We start from the raw sequence: 24,792 nt of genomic DNA, 5'->3' as shown, positions 1-24,792 counted from the left end.
AGCACTGCCCTAGATGTTAAGCTTCATGTGGCCAGGGACTCTGTCATAGTCATATGGTGTACACAGTGCTTAGAAATTTCTGGTATATAGTAGGTACTCAAGAATTTAATAAAAAATATAAATTTCATGATAATAGTTCCAACTTATTAAAATGGAAATGATTATAACTGCAAGTCAAGAAATCCAAGGTCAACTTCTGACTCTTAAATCATTGTGTATCCTTGAGGAATAACTTCAAATCTCAATTTTCTTTACCTACAAAATAGATATCTGGTATTCATGAGGAGAAAATGACTTCATAAATGCAAATCTACTTTGAATAAGAGATATAGAATCACAAATAACAGATGAATGCATTTGTTATTTACTTTGGAATGCATAGGCATATTATATACAATTTTCATTTTATTACATAGTACGATTTCACTGATTTGGATTAACTAATTAGGGTAATACTCCTGAAACACTTAAAATACGAATTTAGAACTTTTAAGAGGAAGGAAATTTATTTAAAGTATCATTGAGTAATAAAATAGTCTAAAAATGTTGGGTTGGGCAGATACCAACCTGGAAGCACTAATTGGATCATATCAGGTTAGCATACTGAGAACAGCTTAGGCAGGTCCATTGTAGTCACAGTACATTGTTTTTGTGTAAATGGAAATTTCTAAATTTCTGAAGAGAGACTTGGCTGGGTAAAGGGCCCTTGTTGTTCCTTTAGGAATTTGTTCATTCACATATATATTAGGAAATGCTGCCATTTCTGAATTATTGGTCTGGATATATGAGATTCTGAACAAAGTCTGTGGGAGACTTAAGGACTTTGCTGACTTGTTCCAGCAACAACCTAGAGATCTGAGATATCAACAGAGACCAGAGGTAACTCATCCTCCACAGGGAACCTCCCTTCAGCCTCCCTGTAAAGTCTACCAACAACCTAGCATCATGAGAACTCTCCCAGCTTGCTCTCTGAGAGAGGTTACATGATACTGTAGTCAGGTTGCTGGCTTTGAAATCAGAGGTTTTTGACCCTAAAATCAAGTTTAGCCACTTTTAAAATGTGTGAGCCTAACTGGGTTTCTTTACCTCAAAGAGTTATGAACATTAAATAAAATATACAGTACACACACACACACACACACACACACGCACACATGCACACATAACATATTTAACAAAGTTCCCAACACATAGAAAATACTCAGTACATGATAGTTCCTGTTAGACGTTGTTATTGTTTATTGCCAGTTCTTTCTTGTCTGGACTAGCTAGTTGTTACAATTGGGCTACAAAGGAAGACATTTTTCTGAAGAAATAAGCGTGTTTCTTTATTTTACAGGTCTTACCATATCCTGGGATTCAACCATTGTGAAACCTGGGGATTTAACTGGAAAGACAGTAAGTCCCCACCCATGGCAGCTAAGGAGCTATGATAGATACAGTGTATCACTGAACGCATGTGCTCAGTCTGCCAGTCTTCCCTCTGTTTGCTGGGGGAGGGTTGCTTTGTGAAATTCTGTACTTTGTTGAAGAAATTGGGGCACTGATGTGATTGCTCACCCTGTGATGCTGAGCTATTTTGAAGTATCCTTTCTAATTGACTTGAGGCAAAATGGTGAAGTAGTCATTTGTCTCTGTCACTTCTAATCCTCCCTCCCTCCTCCTGGCTCCACTCCCCTTCTTTCTCCTCCTCTCCCGTCTGTCAGTGCAATTCTCTTACCAAATACCATAAATTAGCTGAAAGTGGTTTAAAAGGCTGTCCCCTTCAGGTACATTTGTGCTTTAGAAAACTCTATAAAAGAATTAAGTCACTGATTCTCGAAGGATAGTGTTTCAGACATCTGCTGGCCAGTAGGAGAGGGATCTTTGGACTGGGCAGATGTCCTGGGGTCCTTCAGTTCACACTGCCTTCTCAGCTGGCTCTCAGCTGAAAAAACATGGTGTCATTGAAATAGGAAAATCTATTCCAGCATTTTCCAAGGTGTCTTCCATGGGAAGTGAAATGGTTTTAGTGTGGTCAAATACTTTTAAGAAATTCTGAATAACATTGTGAATGAAACATTTTCTTGCCGTAGAAGTTTCTCAGAACTTTTAACAGGCTCATGGTAAAGAGAGTACTTTAAACTTTTAAGAGGGTATTTAGGCTGTAGCATTTTTTTCCATTTTATTTTATTATTTTCCCCTTTCATTTTGCAGGAAGCACCCTCACCATCTGTGTGACATAGGATATACTTTAGAAGCACCAAACTTGTCCAACACTCCAGTCCAATGAGTAAACTGAGGCAGGGACAATACAATATCTTGCATAAGGTATTAAAGTGATCACTGAACAAGATCAGAGGTCAGGTTATTTGGCTCCACAACAGGGTCAAAAACCCTAATCACAATTATAGGTTAAAGGTCCTTCTTCTCTCTTAGTATGTCCATAATGCTCAAACAGAAAGTTTGACTCTCCTGCTCTCCACCATATCTTCAACTCTTAAGAAAGTATCTGACACACAGGTATGGTGATAATTAGTACTTACTAAGATTGAATTGAGAGTGCTCATGGGGGCAGACATAAGTTGCCTGTTCCTGCCAACCAGGTCTCTACTTTGATGCTCTATGTAAGAAAGAGTCAGTGTTGAGTCCATACTTACACTGAGAATATGTGGTTCCCGTTCCACTGACACTGAACCTGTTGAGGTGCAGTCTGTGTGTGACCACATTCTTCTGGGGTTGGAACAGGATGATGTGCACCTTGGGTGCAAACAAACAGCCCAAGACCACAAAGCCACTCAGGCTAACGGAGATGCACATGGTTGTCGTCTGCACCTACAAGACAAGAAAGGGTTGGCTAGTAAGTGTATGCTGCAAATTCCAGCTGGTCACTACCTACAGACAGGACTAAAGAGACCAAAGAGAGAAACCAGAATCAGCCATAGTTGTATTCTTATTTTAGTTAAAACTATGTGGTAATTATATTGGATCTTCTGTGTTTGTGATATGGAAACATGGCTGAGGACTTATTTATAAGCAAACTTCCTTTGTGTGGGTTGCTCCTGAATGATTGCCAAGTTTTCACATGGATTTTCTTTTCTTTTCTATCTATAAAGATATTTATGCAGAACCACTGAAGTAAAAATCTTCAATAGTGAAACATAAATATTCTATGATGAAGTGGCCAGCTTGCCGACAATTTCTGTCAATGAACTCAGCTTACTTAAGTTTCACTACATTATGAATCAATTTGGACTTTAATATTTTCCCATCCTCCTTTCCTGCTGGGAGTTCCGCCTATCAACCATATTGGGAGAAGCTGTCAACTTCTTTGTGTGCTAGTATTTCTTTTACATATTTTGTTGGCATCTTTCTGAATTTTGGTACTTCAGGAATTCACCATAAATGCTTGTGTTCTCTAGACTTCTGTACTCCATCCTTGACAGAATGTTTAATTCTCCTCCTCTTTGCTTCCTCTGGAAGTATACCTTTGAGTGGGAACTATCATCTCTTCTTATTCTTTTGCTCTCTTCTCTGATTTTATCATTTCTCTTGGTTTCTATTCCCAGAGATCTACTGAAAAATTATGCATTATACCCCACTTATTTTATCACCTTCAGTACTGAAAAATGATCAATTAATGACTTCTTCTGCTAGTTTTGTGAACATTTACCACATATACTCAGAGGTTCCTAGTTATTCTAGTATAATTTTGGATTTACTTTTTCTTCCTCCTAAGGCAAATGTTATTATCAAATAGCATAATGTTTAGTGTCCTAAAGTCTATGATCTTCATTTCTAATCAAGAAAAGCTGAACTGAAGACTGAGCAATTAATTGGAGAAGGCACATACATTTAGGAGGCTTCATTCTGGTATTTATTTATTTGGGGGGGGAGATATTGGGGGATGAACTAATGAGCCACATCCCCAGCCCAATCTTGTATTTTATTTAGAGATAGGGTCTTACAGAGTTGTTTAGTGCCTCTCTTTTGCTGAGGCTAGCTTTGAACACGTGATCCTCCTACCTCAGCCTCCTGAGCCACTGGGATTACAGGTGTGTGCCACCATGCCCAGCCTGGTTTTTATTTAAATAAAAAGAAATAAAAAGACTTGGGTTATGTTTTTGGTATGTATGTGTGCAAGTATAGGTGTGTGCGTGCATTCATTTGTGTGTATATTGGGAGTGATGATGCTGGGGCTGTAGCCCAGGGCCTTGACATGCAAGGCAAGTGCTCTATCACTGAGCTACACCCAGCTTGTAGTATATTTCTTCAGACCCTAGTTTCATTTTAAATGCTGAAAGCATAATTCACCTATGTCATTGTCTTCCTTAACTATCCCAGTGCCCTCAAATTTTGGGTCCCCACATTTAGGCTCCTTTCCCTTTTGCCTTCTTCTCAGAAAGGAGGCTATTATCCAATTCTATGATATAAAACCTTGATAAATCTGTTATAATTTGTTTCATTTTACATATACGTGTAATAAGGATTTTAGAATTATACTCCTTTTACCTCAGTTTTGACTGTGAAACTAATATAAGAGACAGCACATGTCAGGGTGAGGGAGAAAAAATCCAAATATGCAAATTTTGAAGGAGAACTTTTTAAAGATGTTTCTATAACCATTCAAAGTTCTCACACTTTAAGACATTATAAGGAGCTGGGATTGGGGGAGTATATAACTCTGTGGTAGAATGCTTGCCTAGCATCCATGAGGCCCTTGGTCTATTCCTAGCACCTGTCCTACAACAAAAGACATTATAAAAAGAGGAGAGAGAGGCCTTTAGGAGAAGACCTTGGGAAAAACTGCACTATGAATTCTTTGCCCACACTTAAAGCTGAGTGAGGGGTGCTTTTATGTGGCCATTTCAGGAAGAATCTGGTGTCTCTACAGAAGGAGATGCCCTGGATTGGTGCTGAATTCCTGCTTTGGAAATCCAGAAGGTGAGAAAATGCTAATCACCTTAGTCGAATTGAGAGAGACTTGCTACTATATTGAGATATTGTATTACTGTAAGAATTTATTAAAAGAAAAGATAGATAGGAGGTACACATGGACAAAATGGGCAACACAAGAGCCATCTTGGGTAGTCCTGGGCCAAATATGGAGGAGCCTAGAAACTTTCACAGAAAGAGGCTAACGGTATACAGCTAGATGCCTTGGGATGGAGGAAGGAGCCATAAGAGACTACTCAAGACTAGAGAATTACCAGTCAACTCACTCAATGACCTTCAGGAGAAAAAGACTAGAAGGGAAACTTGGAAAATCATTAGAAAATACCCTTAATTTATCTTCCAGCCATCCTAAGTATGTATCTTTAACCACTTGTGGATTTTGAGATAATAAAGCCATCCAGCTACATAAGAATTGTCCTACTTGTTCCTTCTTTAATCAGGGTCAAGAGGGAAACAGCAATTGGCGAATTGGGAAATACAAAAACGGAGAAGTCAACCAATGAAGGCTATTACCTCAATGCAGACCAGACCTCAGGAGGAAATGCAAATTTATGTTAAGATATAATTTCAGTAATTACATAGGCCTAGACATTTTAATTTATTAATAGAGATGATTTCCAGTAGAAAATGATTATAGGAACTTATATTACCTAAAAGCCTACAAATTTATAGATCTGCCAAGGTCATGAGTATTTTCATTCACTGTTCTCTCCCTAGCATCAGAGCGGTACCTAATATATCTATGAATTTCTATTCAGGGGAAGGGAATGATTATCCTCACTAAATATTAAAGGGATGAGGTGAGGCAGAACCAAAGGTGAGTTTTGATCATAGTTTGTGTGCCATATTTACTCAATATGACTGTTGTAAATTTGAAATCTTTATTTATTTATTTTACAAAGCCCAAGTATCAGCCTCATAGTTTCAGTTATCCAGTTCCTTCAGTAAATCACATTATTTACACTCTGTATTTATCCACAATTGTATTTCCTGACTCTTTGTACACTGGAAGTCCAAGCTACTCTATTTTTATGGCCCTTAACTCTCAGCAACATTGGTTCATCTGGTCTCTTTTTGCTCCCTGGTCACATCATCTTCTCTCACTGGCTGTTCCTTGTTTTAGTTATTTCTTTTAAGTGTTGGAGTGTCACAGACCTCAGTTTTGGATTCTCTTCTTTATCTCATTTTATTCCATGACTTAAATACTTGCTGGAGTAATTATATCCAAATATTTATTACTATCTTATTACTGGTTCAGGCTGATCCTCCGTTTTTCATGTTCTTTTGGATATAATAAGCTTATACTATTAATATGGAAGCAAAATTTGATCCCCTTCCTAAAATGTCCCTATTTGAGTAAATGACACAAAATGCCACCTGACTGTACAATTCAAAACCTGGAATCATCTTTGATTTTTGCCATTGCCCTTACACCCACAAATCCAATCCAACAGCAAGTTCTGTTAGTTCTTTTGGGAGGTAGTTCTCTGTTGGTGACTCATGTTTCCATATATCTTGCAAACAGAGGCTCTGACTGTTTTCTGAACATTCTTTGCGGGGATACTTATATAGAAAGAGCAATTGAAGATGGAGATAGTGCCTACTTCTATAGCCAAGGGTCATCATATGACTGTGTGAGCATTAGAGTTCTGGACCACTGCAAAGGCTGATACTGGCTATTGTTATATAAAAATTTTCAAGCTAACTTGTCACCTTATAAGTAGAGTAAAATCCTAGGCAGCCTTTGATAATTTTTGCAATGAGCATGGAATGCTAATAGATAGCTTTGTAAAAAAAGAAACTATGAGGGTTTCAAGGGCTGATTAATAGGATTTTAGGGAAGTCCATGAGAATCAGTAGCAAACATGTTGACATGGGTGGGGTTTAAAGGCAGAGTAATAAGATGTAAGTTCAAAGATAGCTGCTGGAACAGCACCCTGTCACCAACTCCCCTCTGGGAGGAAGTGGTGGAGTGAATTCTTCCTCAGTAGAATTCAGAAAATTTCTACTGAGTGGGCACAAAGTTTCACTCCCTTTCATATTAAAGTTGCAGAGGTATGCACCTATGCTGAGCCTGGAAAGAGAGATTTTCAGAAAAGACATAAACCCAGTGAATCATTTCTACTTTGGCTGGTATCCTGGGGAAGCTGAGAGGACAGGGAACATAATACATATTGAGGAAGAATGGGCACACTGAGCCCTCTCAGGGTGTATCCTCTCCTGTAACTTCACAGGGCAAGCTTAGATTCATTCCAAGATATAGTTGAAGGTCTCGGAGCTTTCTCAGTGCAACCTGGTTATAGAAAAGGAGCTTCATTTCTCATGGTGAGACTTTCCAAAGGCAAGAAAACTCTGGGGGGAAATCATAGGTGAGGTAGCAATTAGTATTGGGGCACTTACATATCTGAATTGGGTTTACAGTAGTGGCAAAGGTGCTGTATTGAAGAATGAGAAACAGATGCAAAGAAATCTAGATAAATTCTTGCTATCAACTGGTGCTCTGAAAAACTTTCTTAACCTTTATGTTAAAAACAAGCAAGACTCTAAGAGCTATTATTATGATGAAATAGCAAATGCCCTGGATTAAAGTAGGTATCTTTAAACATTCAGTTATTGCTGTGTGGACCAAGGTCAGGTTAGTTGAAGATCACAAGCTATGAGTACTAGGCAGAAAGCTATAGATCCTGACTTCTGAGTCAATGTATGCTGAAGTTGAAATGAATAGTGACAGTAATAATGATCTTATCATCCAGTTTAGGCTTTTGGTTCCACAAAAACATTTGAATCTTGGTTAGAGGAGCCACAAGTTGCTGTTCAGTGCTGAAAACTGAAAGCAAATGTGTCTTGCTTACTGTCTTGGAGCTGTCCTCTTCCCTCACCATTCCCTACTCTACCCTCACTATCTACCCTGATTTTAGCTGCTTTAGGAGAAAGATGCTTAAGGTTAGGACTAGGGTTTCTCCATTAGGAAGGATGGTTGAATTCTATGTACATAAGACCAAGTCGACTGGCAAACTTGAGATGGAAGGAATTCAAGTTTTTATTCTGTATTTGGTATAGACACCTGGATCATACCCCTACTAGACTTGTCATAGGGAAGGCAGGGCAGGGACAATAGGAAGGCATTTGAGGCACTTGTTTAAGATGCAAATTTATTGGAACACAAAAACTAAAAAAAAAAAACAACCCACATTATTTTAATGTAGTTTTTAAAAATTAATGGTAAAATCCATGATGAACACAATATGAATACTTTAAATAAGAATTGGATCAGTAACAGTGCCATGCCATGACATATTCAATCCTAATGCAAAAAGGAAAAAAAAGTAATTCTGACCTTATCTTGATTACTGAGTATGCAGGTGTCCCCTAGTTCACTTTACATTGCTTTGTGGAAATTGGGACTAAGGGAATCCACACAAATACTGACACTATCACTATTTCTGTGGTTTTAAAAAAATCTTTTGTCTATGAATCAGGAATCTTAAGTCTTCTTCTAGCCTTCCTGTAACTATATGGCAGTCTAACCCTATGGATTGTACATAGAGAAAGAACTGTTCATAGTGGGGTATAGTGGTGCACACCTGTAATCCCAGTGACCCAGGAAGGTAAGGCAGGAGGATCACAAATTTGAGATCAGCCTTGGTAACCTAGCAAGACCCCGTCTCAAAAAAAAAATGTAAAATAAAAAGAAAAGAGCTGGGGATGTAGCTCGGGGTAAAGCACCCTTGTGTTCAATCCCCAGTACCCAAAACCAAAAACTGAAAACCATTTCACAGTTTTTAAGGGGTTCTAGCTCCACTTTCAGTCATTCCCTTGTTAACATGATGCCCTAGCTGCTAAAGGCTCTGTTCCTACCAAAGCAGCCTAACCAGTCTCCCTATTCCTGCCTTTTCTTTTCCTTTCTATCATACAGTCTTTATAGCCCCTTGATGTTTTTTCCCTAAAATGTAATCTCAGAGTCACCTTGGCTTGAAAAATTTTAAATAGTTTCCTTTTCCATATGAAGTAAAATTTAAATCTTTTTCTCTGGCCTGTGAAGTCCTACATGATCTAGTTCCTGTGCCTATCTCTCATATCAAATCATTCTTCTAGTTGCTCATAAAACTGTGGCTGTGAGTGCCTTTCTTTTCTAAGACATTTTGCAAAAGTATGTTTGTACTTGCTGTTTCTTCTGCTTAGCACATAGAATTACAACTGTGGCATGAGTTAGCCTCCATTTTCACTCATTTATTATTAACTTCCATTTCTATCCTCCCCTACTCTCTACCAGACAGTAAGTAACAAAAGAGGAGGGACTTTTCTATGCTAATAGCTACATCATCAAGGTCTACAAGTGTTCAAATATTTCACTAAAGAAGTATTATGAAATGGGCACAAGAAAAATAGGGGTGACAGACATTTTTATTTTTTATTTTTTGGAAAGAATTATTTGAGATTTGATACACTTTTTAAAATCACTAACATAGGGGTGGGGATATAGCTCAGTTGGTAAAGTGCTTGCCTTGCACGCACAAGGCCCTGAGTTCAATCCCCTGCACCAAAAAAAAAAAAAAAAAAAAAGTCTTCAAAATACTCAAGTGAGTAAATTGGAATTTTACTATAAGTTACTTGAATCTTGTTACAATTCTAGAGTGACTTCCAAGGTCTCTTCCTACTATAGGTAAAGTGCTTTACCTGCCCAAACTCAATACTGAAAGTATGGCTCTTTCTCTAGCAGGACTGCATTCCCAGAGCTTGTTAGAAATCCAGAATTGTGGAACCCTTTCCTTCTTATTATATTAGAATCTTTATTTTTACAATATCCTCCACGTGATTTGTACTCACGTTAGTGTTTGAGACACACTGTGTTAATTCCTTTTTCAAGACAAAATTTTTTAAAATTCCATTGCTCATCACTGCATGAGTCGGCCTGCATTTTCATTCATTCGTTATTTACTTTTCATTTCTATTTCCAACTAGACAGTAAATTACCAAAAAAGGAGGGACTTATCTACGTGGAGAGCTGTATCTCCAAGGTCTATAAGAGTACAAATACTTTTGGAAAGTGTGAATGAACAAAATACTCAGTAATTACTCTTAGTGATTCCTTTATGGAACATTTTCCCACATAAACATAGCCTAGGTTTTATTTATGCAATTTAAAGTATGTACTGGATACCCAATGACTCAGTGTTTGATTCTTAACCTGAAAAGTTTTGGTTGTAATATAGCAGGAGATGACCTGGGAAATTTTTCAAAGAGCCTTTGAATTTTTGCCTTTTTACTGAATCCTTACTTGCTCTGTCTTGGATGCCTGCACTAGTTCTAGATTCTTCTTCAAATCTGTCCTTCACGTTTGAGATAGATAAGTTTGTGGTACAGTATCAAGGGCATGGATTTGGATCAGAAAAAACTCGTCCTATTATTTCTTAACTGTGCCACCTGGGAAGTTAATTATCCTCTGAGTTTGTTTACTCATTTCTCTGATGGATAATAAAATTTGGTTTTCAGGGTGTTAATGAGGATAAGTGAACTCATGTATGCAAAGCACCCAACAGAGTAAGTTGATCAGGAAGGAAGGAATTGTGAATACTTGCTCTCTTACCTTTCATCATGTCTCTTTTTGTCTAAGTATCAACCAACCAAAAGAAAGCAAGAAAAATTTTTAAGAACTCAAGATTCAAAGCCCTTAATCATCATCTAAATGAAATTTCCTGCTGGTATAATCTGGCCAAATTGACAATTCCCATTCAGTTTTCACTAGACCCACGCTCCCCTGCAACTCATTTTCCAAGGAGTAGGACAAATATAACTGCCTTCTGATTTGATTTATTCCTGTCATGTCTCAGCCTTCCTTAACTGTACCTGTCCACCAAGGTATGGGGTAAAATCCTACATCTTCAAGAAGTATCCCTGGAGAGACTAAGCTCTTAATGATCTGTTTTTTGAAATCCAGAGATATTGAGTTTGTATCACCAGTTTAATTATAAACTATTCTATGTTAATCCCAAATTATTTCATGCTTGGTCTCTTCAGCATATATGAAATGTATATTCCTTAAGATTTATAGGCATGAATGAGTGTGTAAAGACCAAAGATGGGATAGGGCATTAAAATACATTAACAGTAGTCTTTTAATCCTCAAACTCTGAAAATTCAAACTCTCCTGTGGTTCATATATTCTTTCCTTTGATTTTGCTGATCCAGTGCAAATGTTACCTCTTAAAGATTTTCAGTTTTTTTATGGTTAGTCTTAAAATGCTTGGCCATTACTCCAATGCTGAATTTAGGGTCTCAATTTTTATCATTCATTCATTAGTGCACTCTACAGGTTTGATTCACATAGTTGTGAATAATTTAAATAAACTATATATGTTAAGTTTTGCCAACTTCTTGATCCAATGCTTTGAATAGATTTTTCTTCCTTTGTCATTTTCTTTTGATTTTTTTTAAAAAATATTTTAATTGACAAAAATTGTGTATATATATCACATACAATATGATGTGTTCAAGTATGCATATACTGAAGAAGGGTTAAATCATGTTAATTGATATGCAATATCTCACATACTTACCATTGTGTGTGTGTGTGTGTTGAGAACACCTAAAATCTCAGTCTCTTAGTTATTTACTAAGGGTTAGGGTTAGGGTTAGTAAATCACTAACCCTAACCCTAACCCTAACCCTAACCCTAGCCACCATAATATTTTGAATTTTTTCCTTCCTATCTGAAATTTTGTATCTGCTTTGTCTTCCTTTTGGGATGCAATTTTCTAGGTTTTGGCAACGTAAGAACTGTTGGCAAACAGAAGATCTGGGGGTTATTATACCTATGGGGCATTTCATTTTGTGAACTCATGGTATAACTTGGAAACTAGTATGCTTCTGGAAAATTTTAATCTCTGAGGACTTAAAAAATATAGTGAATAAAAACCAGTTGCCCAAGGAGAAAAAATTCTTATACTTACCCAATGTAAGATACTAAAGTCAGATTTTTTAATGTTAAAAATAACTAATGAATGGTTTAAACAGTTTGGGAAATTATGATGGAATGATGAATTTACTTTTAGAAGAGGTGGTAATTATATGGGAGTCCAGAAATTTAAACTGTATGACTTACATAGGTAACTTGTACATGCACAGTAAAATATTTGAGTATTTCATGGATTCTTGGTCTCTATATGTACACACATAACATATTTGTATGTGAAACTAAAGTTTTAGAAAAGGCATAGCAAATTAACATTACATATTAATCTGTTTTAGAGAAGTAATAAAGCATAATAAAATGTTTCAATCTTTAAACTGGTTCTGTATTAATGTCACAAGTGTGTTTTTAATTTGTAGCTAAGTTCTCTTCTAATTGAAGGATTCTCATTAGGTTCTTAGTGATTATGTCTTATTTTCTTATAAATTGCTTTTAAAATTTAATTTAAAAAAATCATGTGTATGTATTACATTTCCTTTACTACTAAATTATAAATTGCTTGAATGATAGCATTTACATTTATTTTCTCCACTGTGCCTAGCACAGTGCTCTGAACAAGACACATTCTAATGAAATGCTTTAAAAACATACTTGATTAAATTTTACATATAATCTCAAGGTTCATCTTGGCATTTGCATTTATTCAGTTTACTCCTGAGATGAAATAAAAACGTTCTATTTTCACTTCTACACTCTGCAACATTGACAAGGTAAAACAACAAAGGAATGAAGAAACTAGTTAAAGAAAAGAAAAAAAGCAATCAATAACTTACTCTATAGTCACTCGATGTCACATAAAATATAGGGAGGAAGGCCAACCAGATGATGCAGGTGGTGTACATGGTAAAACCTATGAACTTGGCTTCGTTGAAGTTTTCCGGGCACTTCCTTGTTTTGAAGGCATACACAGTGCATAGAATCACCAGGATCACATCATAGGTAAGAGAGATCAGCATGCTGGAATCTCTGACATTGCATTTTAAGATGACTGTTTCCCGCTTCTCTGGAAGAGTATACCTCCTGGTGCCTGGAGCCTCCAGGATGAGCCACACAGACACTACTATAATTTGCACCAGTATCAGACCCAGGCAGATGAAAACCTGTGAACTGGGGCTGATGAATTTGGGCCTCTGAGCGCCATTCTTGACCCCATCGAAGATACGGGCGATGCAGTTTGTCTTGGTCAGCAGAGCTGAATAACAGACAGCAAAGGAAGTCCCCAGCCCCAGCCGGCGCAAAGCACAAATGACAGGTGATGGTTTGGCAATGAAGAAGAATGTCATGCAATATGACAGGCTAACCCCAAACAGCAAGATGTAGCAGAGTTCCCGGCCTGATGCTTTGACCAAGGGTGTGTTGTTGTGCTTGATAAACACAGTTATAACCATGCATGTACACATAAACCCCAGGCAGGCAATGGAGACTGGGCCAATGGCCCAGGCATCTTCCCATCTGATGTAGTCCTCAGGAAGATCAAAGCATCCAGATAAGTCTGCAGTGGGCCACTGCCCAGGCCCACAGTCCATACAGGTAAACTCATCAATCAGGTATTCGTAAGGCTCACATGGGATGCAAATCCAGCAGCAGACATCCCCTGGTTGCATGTTCTTCATTTCATTGGGGGCACAGGGGTCGCTGCACTGGGAAGTGGGGATTGAGTTCCGGGACCAGTGGATAGAGTCAACATCTAATGATAAGGTTTCTGCCCAGTGACCAACCTTCAAGTAGGAATACTTTCCACCCACAAACTGGAAATTGAACACGTTGTATCGTCCCATTCCATCTCCAAAAGTGTCAAACTTGACGATGCTATCTGCACCTTTATTTGGGTTGAATGGAGCTGTGATAGGTAGAATGAAAGAGAAAAAAAGGAACACTTGTTTAGGTGTCTTATATGTGATCAGTCAATTGCTTTATGTCACACACTTAGCAAAGTTGCAGTAACAGAACAGAGACTCCAAGGCTGACATAATTCATCAGTTAACATTGAAAATTACACATCAAAAGCTACTAGAGTACTTATGCATTCATAAATTCACTTAACATTACTGAGTGTCTAGTGGGTGCCAAATGCCAGTGATAAAAATGAGTACAATACAGTGCTGCCTTCAGAGGAGCTTATTGTGTAACAGAGGAACTGGCAAACAGGTCGTCATCCTCTGTGTGGTGTGCAAATATTCTTTTATTGAAATATTTCTCAATGGGAATAGGATATAATTTCATGTCTCATTACATATTTATGTATAGCTATCCAAATGTTTCTAATCCTTGTGGGGTATGTTGGAGCATGCCTACAATCCCAGTGACAGGGAAGACTGAGGCAGGAAGACCACAAGTTTGAGGCCAGGCTCAGCCACTTAGCCAAGACCTTGTTTTAAAATAAAAATAAAAAAGGACCTATGGCATACTCAATAGTGGAGTGTCCTGGATTCAATCCTCAGTACACCTCCCCCCCACACACACACACAAATTTCACATCTTAAATATTTGCATGAAATTATAAAAGTAATAGAATTTCAGAATAATTTAGGAAAAAAATTCTCATTATAGATGTATGATATAATTCTTTTAAAAAGTTCAGATGACTCACGGAGAAAAAAAATTGACACACACTAGGAATTCTTCAACCCTAATATTTTACTGTTTTAGAGTATATTTGTCCAAAACAGGAAAATGTTATATTTACTGTTTTGGAGTATATTTGTATGTACCTGTATATAGCATATTCCCTTCTACATAAACACCTAGATATCTTAAAGTTACCAACAGTATGTAGGATCTAGTTAAATATCTAGGTTAAAGTTTGTTCCTTAGTGGGAAGGGTCAGCAGCAATCTGTAAATTGGTCCACTCTCAATGCTGTCCCTTTCCTATCTTTCCCTGCAAGTCCTTCAGAGCAGCAGGTCTCTGAACACTTCTCTTCTGTTGCAGTTTATCATGTCTCTCTTGCTGACATCTGTTGCCACCTTGATAACCTTCTTTTTTTGTACTGGGATTTGAACTCAGGAGCACTTAACCACTGAGCCACATCCCCAACCTGCTTTTTATTTTTTTATTTTGAGACAGGTCCTTGCTAAGTTGCTGAGGCCAGCCTCAAACATTTAACCCTCCTGCGTCAGCCTCTCAAGTCGCTGGGATTACATGTGTGTGCAGCACATCTGGCCCTGATCATCTTTTTGTTTAAGTTTCTCTAGTACAATTTATTCTTAGTACACCTTAGTTTGCAGGTATTAAGTGTCATAGAAATGTTACACTCAAGTAATAGAGCTCTAGAGAAAGACATTGACTCAGAAGGGAAGTTTCATTTAATATGTCAGTTTCTGAGTTAGCCTGCTGATTTCCCAACTATGGATGCTAGGTTGTGGTTATTAGTGTCTAATTGTCTTCATGATGTGCCTGAAGCTTTCCATTTGGCTGAGGTCAAGTCAGTGAGTCTGTGATCACTTATTTTTATGCCACCTCCTCTGATCCACTGTGTGCTTACTATTTCACACTGCCTTTCTTGACTCTTTCCTGGGACTTAGAAGAGGAATTGTGCCAAAGTTTCTGTGGTATATAGACACACATAGTTAGGACAGGTTTGCCAAGGTGATACTCCCTCGTGAATACATGGAGAAACCAACAGAGTAAGAACAAGATATTTATAAGTTGACCCAGTACATGCTAGAATTTTGCATATGGTAAAGGTGGCATCTTAAAAAAGTAAAGAAATTTAATACCCAATATTAGGTAGCTGTTTGGTGAATTGGAAAAAAAATTGAATTGGTATCTCCTACCTTATACCCAAATTAGTTCTGAAAGGATCACAGTTTTATACATGAAAAATAAAACCATTATAAACTTCTAGAATTAAAACAGGCAAATTAACATCAGAATGGGAGAAATTCTTTTTAACTACTACCAAAAGTGCAGAAACATTACAAAATGTAACCATATAAGTTAAAAAATCCCAATTAACAACAAACATAACAGAGAGCACAAATTTCAACTCATATTGAAGAAAATGGGCAAATTTCTAATATATAATGGATTCTGATAACACAATAGTAAAATTATCAAAGAATATGAAAACACATTTCATAAAAAAGGATAATCAAGTGATTCTTAAACATGAGACTATGCTTAACAGTGGTCAAAATATAGAAAATGCAAACTGTCAGAGGCAAAATAATAGTCCTTCAAAGATGCTCATGTTCTTATCTTCCAGAGCCTGAGAATGTTATGCTAGCCAACAATAAAGAATTAAGGTTGCAGATGGAATTAAGATTGCAAATCAGCAGACTCACAGTAGGTAGATTACTTTGTTTTATCTGGATAAACCCAATGTAATGAATCAGTATCCTTAAATATGAAAGAAATAGGCAGAAGTGCCAGTGTCAGAGTGATGAATAGGAGGAGGGCTAGATTGACTTTGCTGGCTTTGAATATAGAAGGGTCTTTGTATATGGGCAGCTGATAGAAATGGAAAGACAGAAAAATGGATTCTGCACTTGGGCCCTCAGGAAGGAATGCAGCCCTGTGGGAACTTTGCTTTTCAGCCCAGTAACAACCATTCTGGACTTCTAACCTCCAGAAATGTTAAATAATAAGAATATGTTTCTTTAAACCACCAACTTTGTAGCAATTTGTCACTGCAGCTATAGGAAACTAATATGCAGTAGAACTATTTTGCATTTGCAACATGTGTTCTATTAATTAGACTATAGTGAAGCAGGAACTCTTACCCTGCTCTTGGGTGTATAAATTTGTTCACCTCTACCTGAGGATATTGACAAGATTTTTAAAATGACAGATGCTTTAGCTTTTGACTCAGTAATTTTAATTTGTGATATGAATTTCATAGATTTGCCTATGTGTGAATGATGTTTTATTATGTTGTTTACTGAAGTACTGTTTGTAATAGAAAAAAAAGTTGCAAATGGCCCAGTTGTTTATCAATAGATTGCATTAATAATAAATACAGCAGAACATTACCTAGGTATGAAAAGAAATAAGGAAGTGTTCGGTGTTGTGAAGTATGGACATGATAAAAAACCTAAAAGTCACATTGCTATGTGTAACAAAAACAAAACAAAACAAAACAAAAAAACCACAGGTGTTCAATTTTTATGTATTAAACAAATAGGGAAAACACTATATTCTTCTTTTCTATGTATAAAAGAATTCTGGAAGCATGCCTAAGATTAGCAGTTACCTACAGGCAAGAGATGGGGGGAGCAGACAGGCTTCCTTGTAAGAAAAAGATATTTATAAGTGACAGGGTAGTGAAGCAAAGATAGTAGAGAAACTTTAGTGAATGTCCTCTCATTATTTCTGCATCTTAAAGCATTCAGATATTTTATTTACTCAAAAATTAAATAATTAAAAGGAAAACTTAAATGGACAAATATAACCAGGCATTTTAGCAGACTTCTAATCTGAAAGAGAGAGACTGGGAAAAAATATCCAAAGCAAAACAGAGAAGAAACTTGGAGAAAATAGAGAGGATGCAGGGAGGAAAGACAAAGCCTTTAAAACATTAATATATCCAGAGAGAAGAATAAAGAGATTATGTCTCTGAGATAGGTGCAGGATCATCTCAAAGAGGTATAGAGAATAAGAATGAGCTTTTGGAAATGACATAGCAAAAACAGAAATTTCATATAAGGATTGAAAGATTAATATGAGCAAACTCTTGAACTTTGAACAAAATTCTTGGAACAAATTAGAAAATATAATAGGAAAAGGATCACACTGGAATTTCAGCATTGAACCAACAGAAAGAGAACACAGAGGATATTTCAAGAATCAAAAGGCACACTTGTGGGCAGTGGACATGGTTTGGGGAAAGGTGAGGCAAAAGACTTTTCTTTCTCCAAAATGTCTTATATTAGTAAAAATCATGTCCATGTCTTATTTTACAAAAAAATAAGGTTAAAATAGAATCATTGAGCAAGGTCAGGCAGAACAGTTTATAAAGTGCATAAATCATGAAAATAATACTGCTGCAAATATAATAATTGCTTGAAAATTATAACAATGCTTGAGAAGCATTTGTGATACAATATCATTTTGTGATGAATAAATAAATAGTACTTTGGGTGGAATATTATTGTTTAATAAATGTTTACCCTTCATGAAATTTATTTGGTTGAATTGTAAAATATGTAACAAAATGTGGTCCAATGTCTAAATCCTTTAGGACACAGCCACATCAATGTTTACAGCAGCACAGTTCACAATAGCTAAACTGTGGAGCCAACCTAGATGCCCTTCAGTAGATGAATGGATAAAAAAAATGTGGCATTTATACACAATGGAATATTACTCAGCAATAAAAAAGAATAAGATCATGGCATTTGCAGGGAAATGGATAGCATTAGAGAAGATTATGCTAAGTGAAGTTAGCCAATCCCCAAAAAAACAAATGCCGAATGTCTTCTCTGATATAGTGGGGTGACTCAAAATGGGGTTGAGACGGAGAGCAAGGGAGGAAGATTACCTCTAGATAGGGAATAGGGGTGGGAAGGAAAGAGAGAGAGAAAGGGAATAGCATGGATGGTGAAAGGAGACTCTCATCATTATACAAAATACATGTATAAAGATATGAATTTGGTGTCAACATATATAATCAGAGATATGATAAATTATGGTATAATGGTATATTAAGAATTGTAATGCAAAAATAAATTTAAAAAATAAAGTGGAAGAAGAAATCACAAAATAATTGCAATGCAAAAATAAATAAATAAATTATATATATATATATATATAAAATACATTAAAATACTTCAAATGAACCCATTACAAATTCTAAGCAAAAATCCATTGCCAAAAGAAGTGCCCTGTGCCCTGATTCTTAGTTTGGAATACAGGGTTGCAAGTATCTACACTAGAATGGAAAAGGTGAACCACATCTGTAAAATACTCTACAAGTGAGAACAGTTCTGTTCTTGAATGGTGATTATAAACACACACTGGCTTTGGGTGCTCTTGGCAAACTCTTGGGTGTCACTGGAGTGACTTCAAGTGGCAGAGCAGAGGCCCTGCTGTACTGATCCTATTGCCTTCCTGATGCATTTAGAGTTGCCTCCCTGTTAAATGACTCACTAGGAAAATGGCTAAGGTCAGTGAACTGGAACCGTGATTCTCCAGCAATCAGTCATACAGCTTTTTTTTGTGTGAGAAAACTCTGGGGAGTTTGCTATTTCTCAACTTGGGTCTCACCAAGAGAACAAGCATTATTCAGAATGGAAAAACAAATCACTTCACCTTTCATTGGTATTACAGTGGCATGAAAGAGCTCAAACTAAAAGGGGGAAAGAAAGAATAACCAGAAAATGGTAGGTTTTCTTTAAAGAAGAATTTACAAATTCTCCAAAATCAGATTCCAAGTCCCTTATCACTCTAATGCCTCGAAATGAGGACCTCATTTTCAGAAGGTACCTGTTTTGGCCTCGGGTCAAGGGAAAGATTTCTCAGTGTAGCTCATTATCCAATTAGTTCCAATCTCAGCATTGAATGAATTTATTTGAAAGGTTTAATACCAAGATGACCAGCCCTCCTAGGACCCATTTGGTAGAGATGAGTCAAAACTATTTCTTAGAAATATCATAGGTCAATGGCAGGACAAACTTAAATTGGTTCTTTATATATTTTTTTTCTCAGACAAAGTCCAATTAAGGTAAAACAATAATGTGGCTCATAAGAGGCCTTCAGTAATGGGACTATTGCCTCCACTGCCAGGGGTCACATTTGTAAGTACTAATGAAGATTGCAAAAGCTACTAGCAGCAACATGGCTCCAGTTGGACAACTGGGGCCTCACTACAGTGTGAACTAATCTGAAGAAATGCAATAAACATGTAGGTGAAAAGACAGAAGATGGCATCTCCCTTGAAAGACCACATTAGAGGTTGAGAGGTGATGAAAGCAAAATCCTTTGTTTTACAAACATTATGCAGCAAGAAAATAGGAAATAAGAGTGAATCCCTGGCTGGCAGTAATTTCCATACTAATTAGGAACAAAATGGCTGAAGCATTTCTCAGTTATTGACCGAGTACAGCATTTGGGACAGAACATCACTTCGAAGTCTTAGGTGCTTGAAAAGAACCTAATATGCACAGGTAAGGTGAGTTTTTGAGAAAAGATACAAAAAAGTGCATTGTATTTTTTTTTAAAGTGCTATGACTTTTGAAAAGAGCTCTCTTCCATTCTCTTAAAGAGTTAACCTGGGGCTAATACACTACCAGTGATTAGTACATTAGGGCTGTCATGACAAAGTACCATAAACTGGGTGACTTAAAATGACGGACATTTGTTGTCTCACATTTCTGTATCAAATCACAGTGTTGGCAGGGTTGTGTCCTCTGAGAGTGTGTGTGGGAATCTGTTCCATGTTTATCAGAAGATAAACATGGAATAACCACCTTCACCAGAAGGTGGTTGTCAGCAATCTTTTGTGTCCCTTGGCTGACAGATGCATCACTACAATTTTCCACCTTTAGGAGGTGAGCTCCCTGTCTGTGTGTCCAATTTTCCCCATTTTATAATGACACTAGTGATACTGGATTAGGGCCCACATGAATGAACTCTTTAATTTGGTTATTTCTGTGAAGAATCTATTCCCAATAAAGTCACATTCTGAGTTGTCAGGGCTATTGCTTCACAAACACAGTGTCTTTATGGAAAAGATATAATTACTCCCATACCAATCATGTAGTACTCTTGCCTGATGTTGAAGTTTATACTAATGTAACCATAAAGTAGGTCTTGTTTTGTATCTAACATCTTTTGTTCAAAATGAAGTGTTGTAAGATTTATTCATGTAGTGATGAGAAGCTCTAGTTGGTTAATTTTTAATGATGCATAGCATTTAATTAAGATGTGCCAAATTTATTTTTTTATTGTTCTGTTGTTGGTGGACACTTCTTTCAAAAATTTTCTATTAGCTTGTACAAATAATGTTCTGTCTTTAGTTGGATTATCCCAGAAACAAGCCTCTAGACTAAATTTGAGCTTGAGCCATTGATTTGGGAGATAAGGAATGTCAAAAATGAAGACATAGGTAAGAAGGAATCCAAATCCAGTAAAGCGTGCATTGATAAGTGAGGCAGGTAGATCTCTGGCTTACTGTGGCCCACTGGGAGGCAGTGTAGAATGGGGGTTGGGGTAATGTAATGACAGTACATTAGAAGAGTATCCATTGTGTGCCTTTCTTGTAATACTCCAACTTACTCACCAACATGGATGAGACAACCCTTATTTGTCATTGGTTGATGGCTGCTCCAGGAGTGTTTACTTCAGGGGACTTCTGGCATTTTCTAGTTATAGGTAGAGCTCCTGTGGCCAAACAAACCTCCCAAGCAAAGAATCACAGATACTTTTGTTTAAAGACTATTAGCATGCATGAGAATGTAGGAATGTGATTGTTAAGGAGATATAGGTGATATACTGACATCTGCTACATGCTGCAGTGATCATTTTTTTATACATCTACTAGTTTACACACATATGAGTTTCTATTTGTGTGTATATATGTGCATATATACACACACACAAACACACACACGCATATAATAGAGTTGTAAGATTTTGAGTTCCAGTTGCTTCGTATTCTTAATGTTAGTTATTTTAGACATTCTGATGGAAATGTGGTATCTACCATACCACTGGGGGGTGGGGTTGGTAATCGTGCTTTCCTTATACTTAATGTTGAGTACTCTTTCATAAGTTAATTACATAGTTGGAAGTATTTTTTATAAAGTGCCTTTTCAAATCTCACCTACATTGATTTTCTGACTTTTAAAATTTGGCAGAATTTTTTATATATTCTGGAAACAAGCCTTTTCAAATATGTGTTGCAACTCTCTGTTCCCATTCTCTGGCTTATCTTTTCACTTGCTTGGTAGTGTTGTCCAATAAACTCATATTATTGATTTTAGTACCCAATAAATTATTAATTTTATGTCCAGTTTCCAATTTATCAATTTTTCACTTTTTGATTAGTATCTTTCTTACTCTGTTGTTTTTTATCTACTCTAAGATAATGAACATGTAACTCTAAAATCTGAGGTTCTCAGATTTCAAAAGAACAGTGTGTCATTAATCCATGAACTCTTTCTCTGTGCTGATGGTGTGATGTGCATTTAACTTTAAGGGAATTCATGGCAGTACATTTGAAGAGTATCCATTGTGTGCCTTTCTCATCAAATTGTAAGCCTACAACAGGGATAATGACATCTTTGTTCTCTCTTCGAAAGCAGTGCTGGGCACATAGTAGGTTTTTAGTAATTGTTTCCTAAATAGATCATTAGACTCATTAGAATCATCTCAGGAACTTAGAAATCATACTAATGCCTGATAAACATAAACACAGACCAGTCAAATATGAGCCTTAAAGAAAATGAGTCTTGAGACAAATTTTGATATCCTATTATATAGCCAAGGTTGAGAATGACTGGTGGGCAGGAGTGTAACAGTGGCATTTAGCTGAACATCCCACAAAGCATAAGACACACTTTCAGAATAAATGAATGTCTGACCCACAAAGTCACCAATGCTGAATTTGAGAAATGCTTGCTTTGAACTTCTAGATATATTTCAAAAATCTCAATCCCCTTTGTAAATGGAAAGTGCCCATACCAGATGAATTCTTTATGGTCTTCCCATCTCAGGTTACTGTTACCTGTCTTTTCCACCCCCTCCAGTCATTTCCAGCTTACATACTTCCTTTGATATTCTCCTTTGCAGGAATCTCCTTTCCCCATTCATGAGCACCCTCACGGGGAGCTTCAGTGCCCCTTAATCCTGTCTTGACCACAGACCTCATTTTGCCCAGATCTTCAAAGTTCCCTTTTATCTATCTTTTGTAAAACCATGGACATCTCCTTCTTGTCAATCACCTTCCAGGAAAAAGCACATTCTTGTCTGTAGCAGGAGCAGGAGATATACAGCCTTTTAGAGCCAACTCACAGCAAGAATACCTGTGGTGAGTAAGAGTTAAGTGGGGTCTCTGTAGGAAGTCTCTCCATTTGATTTCTAGCCCCATCACAAACCTGAACGCCCAAGAATACTATGTGACTTTGCAACACTTACCAAGGATTTCAATTTGTAAAGAGAAATTGTGAATTCTGAAGACAAAGTCAATCTGTCCTCTGGTTTCTGAATGTGACTAGGGTCATGGAGCAGAGCATAAATAAAAATGAAGAGGGGGGAAAACAGAAGGGTTTCCCCAAGTTAAAATTGGGTAGAAATACATATCCATACTTTTTTTTTTTTAAGAAGGAGGCATATGTTTAACTTTGTTCTGTCCTTAAATTGCTTCTCCACCTGCCTTACTACAGACTTAAGTGTGCAGAAGAGTGAAATGTGATACGGACAGAAGGTGAAAACTGCTGAGAAAATCCCATTCAGAGATGCTCCAGTAAGTCAGCAGTGCAAACTACGAAGAAAGGATTTGAAAGTTGGTAGCACAGCTGATAGTCTGAAGAAAGCAATCACAGTAACGAGAATACTTAATAAAAGGAGCTTTCCCATTTTTAAGCAAACAATAGACTTCTTTATATAAAAAGCAGAACAGCAGAAATTCTATTCAGTCTCTGAAGATGAACGTGCCAAAGATAAGCACAGTGGCTTAGCATGCAGTCACTGAAATTTCCATGGGTGAAACAAATTAATTTCTATTCTTTTGCCTGGTGCATGCATAGACATGTATTTGACTCCCTGTGTAGTATCATGTAAAGAGAATACAAGGGAAAATAAATTACTTCTCCTGCCTGCTCACTGGTCTATTGTTAAGTTGTCATGTGCTTCCCAAGCTACCATAGCATGGCTTAGACTTCTCTTTTTACAGAGAGGGGCTGCATTATTGAACCGTAAGATTTCAAGCGACCTTGTCAGGTCATTAAGCATATCCACACATTGCTAAGAAGTTCCAAGCCTACATCATCTTGAAAGAGTCTCTGTCCTACAGGAAATAATTAAAGTGACAAAGTGAAAAGTTATGATTTTAAAAATTTCTCCTCTTCCTCATGCCACAATTTCTATTTTGAATTATTCTTAAAATAATGGTATAAAGGGAATCATAAATCTGGTTATCTTGTTCCCTTTCTAGAAAATACTCTTGGAAATTGATCAACCCCAGAAATCCATTCAGTCCTTTTGAGTCCCATTTCTGCTCTTCTCCATATTGTGTTAAATTAATAAAGTAGATTAATTTAACTGAATAAAGTAGATTAGTTTAACTGGTTGTGGTGCCCTACATATCCCATATGCTTAAAAATTATGTATGTATATCTCCATGTCTTTCTTGCATAAACTCCCACTTTTCCTATCCCATGTTTTTGCTGTAAAACAAGGGAAGGTGGCATTTACAACATCCAGATCTTCACTCAACAGTCTCTTTTAAACAGATGGAGGAAGTCAGCAGTTAGTAGTAAATGTGAGAATCATGATACTCACATGTCAGCATCCAACCAGGTGGTAGTAGGGAGTTAATGCAATTTCTTCTTCAGGCTTTTCTCCTTCCTTTTCCCCTTCCCCTTTTGTTCTCATCATTCTTTGTTTCTAATATCCACTCCACCCTGTAGGCTCAATCAAGCAAAGCTAATTCTCATCCACACACTGGACACTGTGTGTCTTACCCCTTCAGGGACAGTCAGTTCAAGAGATCCCAGTTAAAGACAGTATCAAACCCCATAAGGAATAAATTAGTAGTGCAGGAATCTGATATGTTAGTGGAGAAAGAAATTTGGATAGGAGGTCCAGCTTTCCTAAAATGATATACTTTAGAGAAAAATACATTTTTGTTCTCAGATCATGTTTTAGCCTTAGCTCCAGGAAAAAAGGAACTTTTGTTCCCGGGTTTCCATCCTTTCCCACCATTTTATTTTCCTCTGCAGAGGAGGA

At 37.0% G+C, this 24,792-nt stretch overlaps 1 protein-coding gene across 1 annotated transcript in view; it reads right to left on the bottom strand.

Moving 5' to 3' along the window:
• Positions 1–24,792, bottom strand: part of Grm3 (glutamate metabotropic receptor 3) — an 85,500-nt gene that overhangs the window by 11,094 nt on the left and 49,614 nt on the right. The window contains exons 3-4 of the mRNA XM_026414570.2: positions 12,679–13,745; positions 2,640–2,814 (exon numbers count right to left, since the gene is read on the bottom strand). Of these exons, the coding sequence (XP_026270355.1) occupies positions 2,640–2,814; positions 12,679–13,745 (1,242 nt within the window). The remainder of the gene's footprint in view (positions 1–2,639; positions 2,815–12,678; positions 13,746–24,792) is intronic.

Source organism: Urocitellus parryii, chromosome 3, assembly GCF_045843805.1.
Source record: "Urocitellus parryii isolate mUroPar1 chromosome 3, mUroPar1.hap1, whole genome shotgun sequence".
In the NCBI taxonomy this organism is placed as follows: Eukaryota; Metazoa; Chordata; class Mammalia; order Rodentia; family Sciuridae; genus Urocitellus; species Urocitellus parryii.
This window is presented reverse-complemented; position numbering and strand designations above follow the sequence as displayed.